The sequence below is a fragment of the Mercurialis annua genome, linkage group LG2, assembly GCF_937616625.2.
Source record: "Mercurialis annua linkage group LG2, ddMerAnnu1.2, whole genome shotgun sequence".
Classification (NCBI taxonomy): domain Eukaryota; kingdom Viridiplantae; phylum Streptophyta; class Magnoliopsida; order Malpighiales; family Euphorbiaceae; genus Mercurialis; species Mercurialis annua.
The window spans coordinates 24,741,938-24,755,962 of NC_065571.1; the positions used below are offsets into that span (position 1 = coordinate 24,741,938).

At 39.0% G+C, this 14,025-nt stretch overlaps 1 protein-coding gene across 1 annotated transcript; it reads left to right on the forward strand.

The window, feature by feature from the left end:
- The first annotated feature begins 5,558 nt into the window (after positions 1 to 5,558).
- LOC126668374 (uncharacterized) lies at positions 5,559 to 6,929 on the forward strand. Its single transcript, XM_050361580.1, has 2 exons — positions 5,559 to 5,777; positions 5,838 to 6,929. The coding sequence occupies exons 1-2, from the start codon at positions 5,559 to 5,561 to the stop codon at positions 6,927 to 6,929; spliced, it is 1,311 nt and encodes a 436-aa protein (XP_050217537.1).
- The last annotated feature ends 7,096 nt before the right edge of the window (positions 6,930 to 14,025 follow it).

Below are 14,025 nucleotides of genomic sequence, written 5' to 3' on the forward strand. Positions count from 1 at the left end.
GTTTTCCTTTACTACTTAGCCTTAAAGTTCATGGATTTTGAATCTCATGAAGTTGAACGCTTACTTAGCATTACTTGATATGTATCGGGTCCTTTCCCCATGATACACTCTCATCCTTGACTCCTTTAACCTTGATTACCCTATATCGGACTGGTAGCATCCTTCTACCCATATTCAAGGTAATCTTTATTCTTGTTTGTTTCACACTTATGGATTACCTATTACTTCTCATGATTCCAATATCTCCAACCTTATACTCATAAAAGGTTGAGAGTTGTCATTCTCAAACTTTCCAACATTGCACTTTCAATTAAGTTCACACCAACATATCCCATTCGCACTGACATCTAACCCATCAGTATATTGGTCTTATACTCTTGCCAATTCTAGTTCCATTGATTCTATATGTCCACGACTACATAGAGCTTACTTCTTATCTCTGTGTTACTTCCCAAATAACACATATCTCCTTCCTCGAATACTCTTGTTGAGTACTATCCATTATATTTAAGTCGCTTAGACTTTCTTTATATCGACTATCCTAGTCGATCTCCTAGCATTTCTTACTTATCTTTGCTCCTTATGCTTCCTTGTACTTGAGTGCCTTGGTGTAGGTATCTCGTTCCAATATCTGTACTTTTTTCATCCAAGTACTTTACTAATAGGAGGTATCCTTTCTTATTGTCTCTTATTCCCATCCATCTACTAACACTTTCGTGTTGTAGCTCAACTCCTTTGTTGAGTCTTTCCTTCTTATCTCGTTGCATCTTTCGATGTTTATAAAGCTTATAGGCCTAGGCTAGTAAGCCTTATCTAACATTCACTCATTCGCTTCTTCTAAGCGTTGTGGATCTACATCTATGCCTTTCTTAGGGTTTACTTACTTACATCTCGCTTTCTCTAAGTTTTATCCACCCTTCCTTAGATCCATCCTTATATTTCCTCAAGTCTTACTCGTATCTTACTTATTCGCTTTCTTGCAAAGTCACATCATCTTGATGTCTACACATATCGACCACACATTCTAGTGTTGATGCTTTTGATCATATACCATAACTGGTCAAATACCATCACTGATCAAATACTATCACTAATCAAATACCATCCCTAGTATCTTTGATCATCGTTGCACCTTCTATTCATAAAGTGACTTACTCATACTGCTCGTCTCATACAATGCTTAACTTTGTAAGCTTTACCTAGGAGATATGAGCTGTACTCACTATCATCCTATCTTAATACTACATTGTTTATTCATTATTGGTGTCACAAGAATTTCCATCTGATCTACTTATGTTTTAAATCCATTTGAATTTTCCTGTCAACACATTCAAATGTTTTCTGTATCAAATCAAATAAAAAAAACATTTCTATCATCTATTTTCAAAATCTTTAGTATAATTGAGCATCAGAGTGATGACACCTCTCATCACTAAAGAGTTGCTATTTTAAATTCCGTTCATTGCTCGTATCAACCATTGTATAAAGGAGGGTTTTTAAAAATCAAAATGCTCATACATAAGTGATATTACAATGTGTTTTAAAGAATAAAGGATCACTTTGACCCCTGAACTTGCGTCAAAGTATCAAAAAAGTCCAAAGCTGAGAAATAGTATCACTTATACCCTGAACTTGTGTATTTTTGGTCAAAAACCCCCCTCCCCACTCTCACCTCAGAAAGTGAACTACACTCTCCGGTTTTGAATAGTGGTTTGGTTGGCAAAGTGGTTTTTTATAGTAAAAAAGTTTAAAATAGTCCTACATTTTTTTTAAATTTTTTCTTTTAACTCAAAATAACTAAAAATAATAATAATAATTCTTTTTATTTAAAACTTTATATATCAAATCAATATTAACTAAAAAAATGGAGAACCTTTTTATAATTTTTACAAATAAATTAATTTTTTTAAAAAAAAAATAGGTCTCCGGCGAGGAGCTCCTCCTCGCCTGAGAAGAGGAGCAGCTGCTCCTCTTCTCTGAGGAGGAGCTCTGCTCCTCCCCACCTGCTCCTCGCCTGAGGACTCCTCAGGCGAGGAGCCAACGGACCAGACCCACCAGACGGTGGGTCTGTTCTTGAAGAACAGACCCACCGTCGGGTCTGTTCTTCAAGAACAGACCCAGTGGAAGGTGGGTCTGTCCTTTACTTTCAAGGACAGACCACCGGTGGGTCTGTCCTTGAAAGTAAAGGACAGACCACCGGTGGGTCTGTCCTTGAAAGAACAGACCCGACGGTGGCCTGTTCTTTCAAGGACAGACCCACCGTCCGGTGGGTCTGTTCACCGTCGGGTCTGTTCTGAACAGACCCATCTGTGGGTCTGTAACAGTGAACAGACCCACAGATGGGTCTGTTCTTCAACAGATTGGCCGGAAAAATTTCCGGCCAATCTGTTGAAGAGAGAAATTTTTTTTTAATGTTAAAAATTTAATTTTTTAATTTCAATTTAATTAGATTTATATGGTTAATTAATATTTAAATGTGATTAATTAGAGTTAATTGTAATTTTTATTATTCTCACTCTCCAATTAAGGCGCCACGTCAGCAAAGGAGCCTTTTTGAGCCGGTTTACACAAGTTCAGGGTATAAGTGATCCGGTTTTGCAGCTTTGGACTTTTTTGATATTTTGACCCAAGTTCAGGGGTGAAAGTGATCCTTTGTTCGTGTTTTAAAACATGCATCTCATGCTTCTTACTGCATACTATATGCTATACCTGCGCACAATTATACATTTAAAAGAAATCTCAACATGGTTTATTTCGCAAACGTCATAAGCTAACTCAGACCGGAATCCTATGTGGCTTTCAACCTTTCTTCATTATGGCTTCATATCATTAATATTGATGTACATTATTTCGGTTACTTATCATGCTATCATATGCTATCAAGCTATGGCCAGTGCATAGCTTAGGTTATCAGGGCATATTGGACATTTTGTAGAGTATGTCGAACTCTTTCAATATGTTTGTTTAATGTGTATTCTCTATGTTGAGTTCCTTATCTAAAGGTATCTCACACTATGCATCTAGGTTTGCAAACATCCTAGTGCATCTCTATGTTCTCGCAATTATCCGTATTTATTCGCCTCGTGGCCTTGATTGCAGTTTGCTCGGGAGCACTTCACTTCCGTCACAGAGTTCAGATCTTGGTACACTTATATAAAAAAAAATTTCTTAAAAACTCTTCCAAACAAAACGACTCATTTTGAAATTTAATTCAAAATTTCATTTAAACCTTAGCAAAATTGTGCACTAGGGTGATTACGTATCTCATCCTCAAAGAGTTGCCACATCTTACCTTTTTGTCTGAGCATAATGCATATGATGCATGTCCTATTAATGCATGTATTGATGTATGTAGTGATGCATTTCTATCCATGTCGTGGCAATTATCAATGTCTATCGCGGGTCTAGGCACAATTATGCTTTTAAAATCGTTTAGATAAACAACTTTAACAAGTTATAAACTTCAAGTTTTGTAAGCTCTCCAGACCTTTAAACTCTGTACCCCGTAAGTTCTTCCACTTCTGTAGCTTCCTACCTCTTCTTCATCCGCCTCCTGGCGTTTCAATCGATTGTTGCGATAATATATGGTCTAGACATGCCGAAGCATGAGCTGCCTTATCGTAGAATCTCATCTCCTCGGGGTTCCATCTGGATATGCATATCACGTATGCATATCTTATGGAAAACAAAATACACGCGTGTATCTCAAATACGTGTGTCAAAACAAACAAACAAGCACTTTACAAACCAATCCATATTACTTATAACAGAACAGCAATGCAAACTACTTGGATTAGACAGAACTAAACTCTATAGCTGCAGTAGTTCCTAGATCACTTAACTGACAAAATACATATTAGGACAGGTAACTGGACCAACTACTCTGATACCACAATTGTCACGACCCAAATTATTAAGCCGCGACCAACACTAGGGAATGGGAGTGGTAGCTCCAAATCCCGTATCAAGCCTAAGCCACTATAAATTGTTCGCGTTTAAAACATATTAATATACTAGTTTCGCATTACGTGCTATGCACGTGGCTCGTAAAGTAACCCATCGATGAACATATTAGTAAATTTATTATAGTTATATCAATTTTTTATTTATAATTAATATTAAATTAGTTAAGAATTTTTGTAAAAGTAAATATAATATATTAAGTTATTAAATTTTTTTACATACTGAATTTATTCTTCTTTTGGTGTTATAAAAACCATAATTAAATAATTAACTTAATTTTATTAATAATATCTTTAAAAATAATAAGATAGAAATTTAAATAATATTATATTGACCAAATAGAGTATTTTAATTTTGTAGTTCAACCAAACTAAAAGATAGGTATTCCTACTTATTTGGGGACAATTTAGTTATTTTTTACATACTAAAAACTAAATTTGAGATAATTTAGCTACATATTCTAATTAGAACTTTAATTACAATAGTGATTAATCAAATAACTAATTAGTTAATGACTATAAAACCTTTATTTAGTAGTAAACTGAAAAGGATTAATTTATAAATTTGCATGTCCCCCCCACCCCATCCGTGCTTTTATATATAGTATAGATATAATACGTTATCAGAAATCTTCTTTATGTAATGATACCGACCTACGAATATCCGAACTCCAAGCATCGCCTAGAGAATGCTATGCTCGCACACCGAATCTCGGAAAGACTCTTCGCCCAAGGCAATACAAGAATCGCCCATACTGTCTTGATCAGACTTCTCCCACTCAGCTGTTAAGCTGACCTCATCCACTCTGGCCTCTCACACCCACTACCCGAAATAATCGGGAAACGTGCCCTAACCATTATCAGAGTTCGTGGGATAAACCCACGAACTATCAGGCAGCAACCGTCATAAGTTCATTATAAATAGAAGCCACAGAATGCTGATAGAGGTACGCACAAATCAGACTTAAATACATCAACAATCATCTACTTACCAAAAAAACCCTCATTGACATAAGCATCGGAGTGGCTTCCAGGCTGAACCAGCCTGAGGTCCTTTGAGCTTACATTTGCTACTTGTGCAGGAAAACAATACGGGCGACCTTTGTAGTTTGACCTGTATCATTTGGTGCGGTGAACGTGGAACTTAGTAGTTTTGTCGTTCCTTATTGATATTTTTACAGTTTGCTTTTCAAGAATGGATCCTCCGGGAGATAATGCCCCACCGGTCACCAACATAGGAGACGGGGAAATGGAGCTGCCTGCCTTAAATCTGTTCCCTCCTGGCAGTGAAGAAGGAGAAACTAGTGACCCGCAGGCGGTAAGACAGACGATTCCGCCGATTACAGGAACACCTAATGAAGAACCAGTCAGCAATCAGGCGATGTTCAAAGCTTTCCTAGATATCACAAGTCTACTCAAGGATATAAAACAGACAGTATCACAACAATCGCAAGGGCCGGAATCGGGGAAATTATCAGCACAGAAGTCGACATCGCCCAAAGATAAGGGGAAGGAACAATGCGGCAAGAAGAAGCGCCAGAAAATTCCACAAAGAAACAAAGCGCCCCCATAACAATCCCGGATGATGAACATTGGATGGACGAACAACGCACCCCCAAAGATAGAGAAGAACATCTAGAGGAAAAAGTCCGTCAAGTCATGAGCAGGCTCGGAATAAGATGTGAAGACGTAGACATTTCTCTTCAAAGTGACTCACCCCTTGCGGATTTCATCATCTCTCACGAATTCCCTGCAAAATTCAAATATACTCCAAATCTGGAATCCTATGACAGGACTGGCTGCCCCAAAAGCCATGTTCATAAATTCTAAGCAGTAATCAACGTTCAGACAAACCTGAATCATGTATTGTGCAAGCTTTTTCCTACTACCCTGAAAGGTCTGGCGCAAGAATGGTACCAAAGCTTAAAGCCAGGATCGGTGCTAACATTCAAACAATTCTCAGGACTATTTCAGGCTAGATTCGTAGCATGCATCCCTCAGAAGAAGTTGTCCACAGATCTGCTGTCTATCATGCAGAGAGACGGAGAGACACTCAGGAAATATGTAGAGAGGTTCAACAAGGAGGCCATGCAAATAGAAGACCTGAGCCAAGAGATCGCCTATACATCGTTACTCAACGGAACAACCAATTCCGATATGCGGAAAGAACTGCTGGCCAAATCACCAAGATTATTCACTACACTAATGACCATCGCACATACTCAAATTAGAGTGGATGACGGCCAGAGAGAGATAGAAAGCCGACACGGAGGACGGGTAGAAGAACGATCATTTTCAGAAAAAAGGAATGAAGATAGATCGCCCAACGGAAGAAGATTCGGAGAGAAAGGCAACGACCGTTTCAGAAATAAGAGAAAAACGGACGAAGATAGGCGTTACACCCCCCATAAACACTACCAGAACCAACGTATTATTTTGGGTGAAAGACAACCGGGTGAAAGTCAGATGGCCAAGGAAAATGAATGTTGCATCAGCCAGCAAAAGAGACAACAGGTACTGCAAATTCCACAGAGACAACGGCCACACCACATAAAATTTTGGCATCTGAAGGAGGAGATAGAAAAGGAGTCCCTTTCCCAGTTCGTGAAAAGGGATACCGAAGCCAAAGAGGCCGAAGTCGAAAGAAAGAAGGAACGAAAGGAAGAAACTACCAGAAGGCCCAGGCCGGAGCCGGCAAGCGTGGTTAACGTAATAATGGGTGGATACACTGGAGGAGACAGCAATACTACCAGAAAGAAAGCAGCTAGAACGGTCTACTCTGTCAGCCCAGGTGCACCAGACATAAAGAAGTTCGGAAGCGTATCTTTTTCAGAAGGTGGCAGCCATGGGTTATCACTCCCCCATGAGGACGCCCTATTGGTAAAGGGACGACTCAATAATTTCGAAGTATCCCGGATGCTTGTAGACACTGGAAGCTCGGTAAACATGATCACAATGAAGGTGTAATTTAATAGAATCGGACTAAAAAAGGAGAATTTGACACGCGTATCCACTCCACTGGTGGGACTCGGCGGAAAATCTTTACACGTGGAAGGATCATTGGAAATAAATATCCAACTGGGGGATGGAGATGTCTATAAAGAAGTCTGAGCGGAATTCATGATAGTCAATATGGACTTCGCCTATAACGTGATTCTCGGAAGGCCGCTTTTACATTACACCTGTGCATCCATTTGCATGAGATATTTACTGATGAAAATCCCGACCAGGGAAGGCGATGTGGAAATCAGGGGATGCCAAAAATTATCCAGAGAGGCATACTTCACGGCTTTCAGAAAAGTTCACGTAACTTTGCCAACGTTAACAGTGGAACCTCCAGAAAAGACAGAGAGGGCGGAACATTATGGACTAACCTCGAAGATAAAACTGTCCCCAGGAAAAGAGATAGTGGTAGGAGACGAGCTAGAGGTAGGAATCAAACGATCTCTGACAGAAAATCTCAGAGCACTTGGAGATTCCTTTGCCTGGACCACAGACGAACTGATCGGGGGTAAACCAAGATGTCATATGCCATCGATTAAACATCACTCCCGATTCAAAACCTGTGGTACAAAAGAAGAGAAGACACTCACCCAAAAAGAAGCTAGCTATTGCAGAAGAAATCGCTAAGTTAAAAGAAGCAAACGTGATCAAAAATGCATATTATCCCAAATGGGTGGCAAACGTAGTAATGGTAAAAAAGTCCAATGGCACTTACCGAATGTGTGTAGACTTCACAGATCTGAACAAGGCATGTCCCAAGGATAGCTTCCCGCTGCCAAGCATCGATCAAATAGTGGACTCCACAGCAGGCCACGCCCTATATGCGTTCCTAGACGCCAAAGCATGATATCATCAAATACCCATGGCATCAGAAGATCGGGAAAAAACGGCTTTCGTAGCGGACCAGGGATTATTTTGTTATAGAATGATGCCATTCGGCTTAAAAAATGCAGGAGCCACATATCAGCGACTGGTGAACTCCATATTCAGAGATCAGATCGGAAAGCACATGGAGGTTTACGTGGACGACATGATTATTAAGAGCGTCAGGACAGAAGATCACCCGGCAGATGTGAAGGTAGTCCTAGAGACACTCCAAAGGTACCAATTAAAGATAAATCCGGAGAAGTGTGTATTCGGAGTATCAGCGGGCAAGTTTTTGGGATATATGGTGTCTCAACGCGGGATCGAAGCCAACCCAGACAAAATCGAAGCAGTCCTAAAAATGACACCGCCCCGGAGCATACACGAAGTCCAGAAACTCAACGGGCGGATCACCGCCCTAGGTCGATTCATGTCCTGCTCGGCAAAGCGATGCCTACCTTTCTTCAAGACGCTGAAACAGATCAAGAACTTTATATGGACAGCAGAATGCCAGACGATGTTTGATGAATTTAAAAGCTTCCTTTCGTCACCTCCACTCTTGGCGAGACCAGATCCGGGCGACGTATTATATTTATATATCTCTTGTTCTGATGAAACAATAGCGGGAGTACTAGTATTTGAGAAAGAAGGGGAACAATTCCCGATCTACTACATTAGCAAGGTGCTTAGGGATGCAGAGTTAAGATACCCAAAGTTGGAGAAACTGGCGTTATGTGTATACACCACCACAATTAAACTCCGGCATTACTTTGAAGGGCACCAGGTCATCGTACGAAGTGACCAACCATTACGAAAAATCCTCCAGAAAGCAGAAACAAGCGGACATATAGCAGAGTGGGCTGTCAAGATAGGAAGCTTGGGCGTTATCTACGAAGCCCGGAAAGCCCTAAAGGCTCAGGCACTAGCCGACTTCTTCGTAGAGTTAACGTTTACTGAACCAATAGAAAGCAAGAAGAACCTCTGGGAAATACATGTCGATGGAGCAGTGTGTGGAGAAGGAGCAGGGATCGGAGTCGTACTAAAAGGACCAGGGAGGGTCCAAATGGAATACTCTGCTAGGCTCGAATTCCCAGCTTCCAACAACGTCGCAGAATATGAGGCACTCATGGCAGGATTGCAATTATGTGAAGAACTCAATATTTTAGAAGCTCAGATATACAACGATTCACAGCTGGTCATGAACCAAGTCTCAGGGAGTTTTGAAGTAAAAGAAACGACACTTAAGAAGTACGCCAAGCAAGCCAAAACTTTCTTCGTCAATAATGGGCGATCCTGGTCGCTACAACAAATACCCAGGGCAATGAATGGAAGAGAAGATGAATTGGCGAAATGGGCCGCAACAAAGAATTACGAATCAATGAAGAACATCCCCCACGAAATCAAGCGACAACCCAGCTTTCAAGAGGAAAGGGAAGAAGGAGAAGTGCTAATGGTGGATGGAGAAGAAACCTGGATGACTCCCATCACGGCATACTTGGCTAATGGAGTACTCCCCGAAGACAGAAAAGACGCCAGAAAGATAGTGATACTGTCATCCAAATTCGGCATATACAATGGCCAGCTCTATAAACGGTCATCCACCCATCCTTGTCTGAAGTGTGTTGACAAAGAAGATGGAGAGTACATCATGAAAGAACTACACGAGGGGACCTGTGGAGCACACGACGGAGCATCAACTCTGGTCAGGAAGGTCCTGTTACAAGGCTATTACTGGCCTATTATGAAAGAACAAGCAACAACACTTGTAAAAGGGTGCTGGCCTTGCCAACAACATGCTTTGGTGCCCAGAAAACAAGCATCAGAAATGAAGCCAATCGGCAGTGCATGACCATTCGCCCAGTGGGGAATGGATATCTTGGGACCTCTCCCTCCAGCCACGGGACAGAGAAAGTTCCTAGGGGTGGCAATCGACCACTTCACTAAGTGGATAAAAGCAGAACCTCTGGCAAAAATCACCCAACAAAGAATAACTAACTTTTTCTTTAGATTTATCTTGTGCAGGTTCGGAATACCAAAGGTGCTGATCACAGACAACGGAAAGCAGTTCGACTCAGCAAAATTCAGGAAGTTCTATGCAGAATATCAGATCAAACTAAGGTTCACTTCAGTTTACTATCCACAATCAAATGGGCAAACCGAAGTGGCCAACATAATCTTACTGGCTGGATTGAAAAGAAGGCTAGATGAATACCAAGTAAGATGGGTAGAAGAACACTACAGTGTCCTATGGAACTACCGTACCACCCCAAGAGAATCAACGGGTGAAACTCCATTCGCCCTAGCCTATGGAACGGAGGCTGCAATTCCTGTAGAGATAGGCGCACCTACACCAAGAACCGAAGACAGTCAGCTGAGCTTAGAAGAAAATGAAGCAGAACTCAGGAACAATCTGGACCTCTTAGTCGAAAAGATCAACAAATCAAATATCAGGATGGAAGCCTACAGACAAAAGATGGCCAAACATTTCAATAGGCATGTGAAGAAAAGAAAATTCAGACTAGGCGATCTAGTCATGAGGAAGACCGAAGTCAAGAAAGGAGAAGCAGGGAGCGGGAAGCTACAACAAAACTGGGAAGGACCGTACACAATCAGCGAGATTATTAAGGAAGGGACGTTCAAGCTCACCAACTCTATGGGAAGGATCATACCCAGGACATGGGACGCCAACAATCTAAGGAAAATCTAGCAAAGTTAATCTGTCACCTAACATGTTAGCTATTATTTCCTAAATTTCATTTTCTTTAAGAGCACGTATTTAAAAATTCCCTAAGTGATACTTCATCACAATGTATGTATTTGAATTTCTCCAAGTGATACTTCATCACAGTATTGTATTTGAATTTCGCCAAGTGATATCCCATCACCAAGTATTTTAACTTACCCTTGCTCGAACAAGGAAGATTCACAAATATTGTCTCCTCGTCATAATTATCATTGATATATAAAAAGAAGAGAAGAAAAAAAAACATATTTTTCCAAGAGGGAGAACTGACGAGTTCTACCCCTACAAAGGTAACAACAAAAATGCGCGATCTAAGTACAGACCGGCACCAAACAAAAAGGATTCAACAAAATCCGAAGCAAATAACAAACAAGCATTTCTCAAAATAACGAATGCGAAACAAGGTGAAACGTCGTGTTTTAGACGTTTGCAAAAAAGGTGAAACGCTTGGATTTGTTTTGTAACGTTTTAGACGTTTGGTTTTGTTTCGTAATGTTTGTAAACATTTGCCTTAAATCGCAAAAAAGGTGAAACGTCGTGTTTTCTTTCGTAACGTTTGTAAATGTTTGGCTTAAATCGCTAAAAAGGTGAAACGTTTGGTTTTGTTTCGTAACGTTTGTAAACATTTGGCTTAAATCGCTAAAAAGGTGAAACGCTTGAATTTGTTTCGTAACGTTTGTAAACGATTGGCTTAAATTGCTAAAAAGGTGAATCACTTGGATTTGCTTTGTAACGTTTGTAAACGATTGGCTTAAGTTGCTAAAAAGGTGAAACGCTTGGATTTGTTTTACAACGTTTGTAAACATTTGGCTTATATCACTAAAAGGTGAAACGTTTGGTTTTGTAAACGTTTACAAATGTTTGGATTTGTTTTGTAACGTTTGTAAATGTTTGTCTTAAATGGCTAAAACGATTAAACGTTTGAATTTTTTTCGTAACCTTTTAACGTTTGGATTGGTTTTGTAACGTTTTAAACTTTAATTTTAAATTGCTAAAAAGGGGAAATGTTTGGATTGATTTTGTAACGTTTGTAAACGTTTGGCTTAAATCGCTAAAAATATGTTTGGATTTGTTTCTTAAACATTTGGAATGTTGTTGTAACGTTTGTTAATGTTTGGTTTAAATTGATAAAAAGGTGAAACATTTGAGTGTTCCTCCTTTCCATGGAGGAACAGCGTGTTCCTCCATGGAAGGAGGACGATGGTTCCTCCTTCCATGGAAGGAGGACGGTGCCGGTCGGTGAAATTTTATTTTTTTTAGAAAATTAATTTAATTTTGTTTAAAGAGTTTTTTTACGGTTTTTAATTTGGGTTAGTTACATATAAAATCACAACCTTTACACGAATTCTCAAAAATAACACGACTTTTAAAACGTGTCAATTCAGGGCATCACCTTTCATTTCTTTTTAAAAATATCATGGGCACGTTTTTAGATAAAATTTTGCTGACTTGGACACCCAATGGGAATGCCACTTGTCATGACACGTCAGCAAAAACGCCACTAAAAATGTGCCCATGTTATTTTTGAAAAAAAATGAAAGGTGGTGCCCTGAATTGCCACGTTTTAAAGGTCGAATTATTTTTGCAATTTCGTGTAAAGGTGGTGATTTTATATGTAATTTACCCTTTTAATTTTGATAGCGTATTCTAAAATTGGAGTACGGTTGACGGTCAGGAAAAATTAAATAATTATGATTAATTGATTTTATTAAAGAAGAAGGTGTTTTTGTATAATTAATAACATTGACGTGTAATTAAAATATATATTAAAAATGAAGGACTATTTTAAACTTTTTTTCAAATGAAAAGAGGTAAATTTAATACCTCGAGGGTAGAGGTGAAACATAAAGACAAGGTCATGAGTATATGTGACAATTTTTCTAGGTCATGGTATAAACGAAAAAAAAGTTAAAGGTGAGGGTTTTTTAAGTAATTAAGCCTTAATTAAACCAATTAAGCAAAACAATTAGCGCCATCACAATTCCTTAGACATATCTCTATTCTTAAGTGAATTGCGTTTAAATCTCTAGATCCAAATTCATGCTTCACCGATAGGTCCTTCACATGCATTCTAGGATAAAAACATTAAGGTAGCTAATCTTAATATTCATGATCATTATAAGAGATTGGGAAAAGGGCCATTTATGCCCCTAACGTTTGCCTCAAGGATCAAGCAAGCCCTCAACATTTAGAAAGGTTCAAATATGCCCCCAACGTCTTAAAAAGTGAACAACCAGGCCCCCATTTTGACTTATAAATGAAACGTTGGGGTTCTGATTGTTAAAATTGGAGGGCTTGATGAAATGAAACGTTTCCCCTTAAGGGCATAAATGACCCTTTTCCCTAAGAGATTTAAAGAAAACTCTTGTTTAACAACATTAATGAGATGCACTAATACATAATTAAGACTTCCCCTTCAACTAGGATACATCCCCAATCCTAGTTTATAGGTTTAGCAATCCTAGTTTGAAAATACGAATGTAATTGTTGTACCTTGAGAACATATCAGAGGAGAAATGAAAAGATAAATAATGATTGATAAGAACTATCTTAGAATAAATGTTTACACAATTGCAAGTGTAAGTGAATGGTTTTTCTCTACACAAATGTGTCCTATTTATAGGCATAAAAGGAGTGGTAGCCAAGTCTTTGAAGATTTTCTTTCCTTAGCTCATCTTGAGTAGGATTCAAGCTTGATCTCTTTCTTGCCTTGTATGGTTTGATAGGAGTCAAGCTTGCAAGTCTCATTTCCATTATAAGATGGAGCAATTGACAAAGGTCATTTTTTTATGTGCAAGCCAAGGAAAAATCCCATCTTGAGTGTGAACATGTGATATGTTCATATGAGTGTCAATATGCACCTAGCAAGGCTTCCGGAAATGTCCAAAACGGATGATTTGACCATATTCAGAGTGTCAATCGGCCCTGAACCGGTCTGATATCGGGGCCGGTCAAGCACCGGTTGAGACTCTGGTTCGGTTTCCTTGCTCCGGTTTGACTGGTTTCTGACCGGTCTGAGTCGGGCTTTGGTTGACTGTCTTGTTTTTGACCCAAATCAGTCTGACTTGATTATTTCTCCAACTACGCTCTGTTTTATTCAAAAATACTCTATAAATGTTAATTATGTACATTTTACATTAAAAACTATAAAATGAGTACAAGTAACTAAAAACGCCTCTATTTTCCGTAAAAAGGATTATAATACGAATTAAAAATAATATAAAAATCATATAAAATAGAGTCTTATCACTTAACTTGCTAAAAAGGTGAAACGTTTAGATTTGATTTGTAACGTTTGTAAACGTTTGGCTTAAATCGCTAAAAAGATTAAACGTGAAACGTTTAGATTTGTTTCGTAGCGTTTTATACGTTTGGATTGGTTTTGTAACGTTTTAAACATTTGGATTAAATCACGAAAAAGGTGAAACGTTTGGATTTGTTTCATAATGTTTG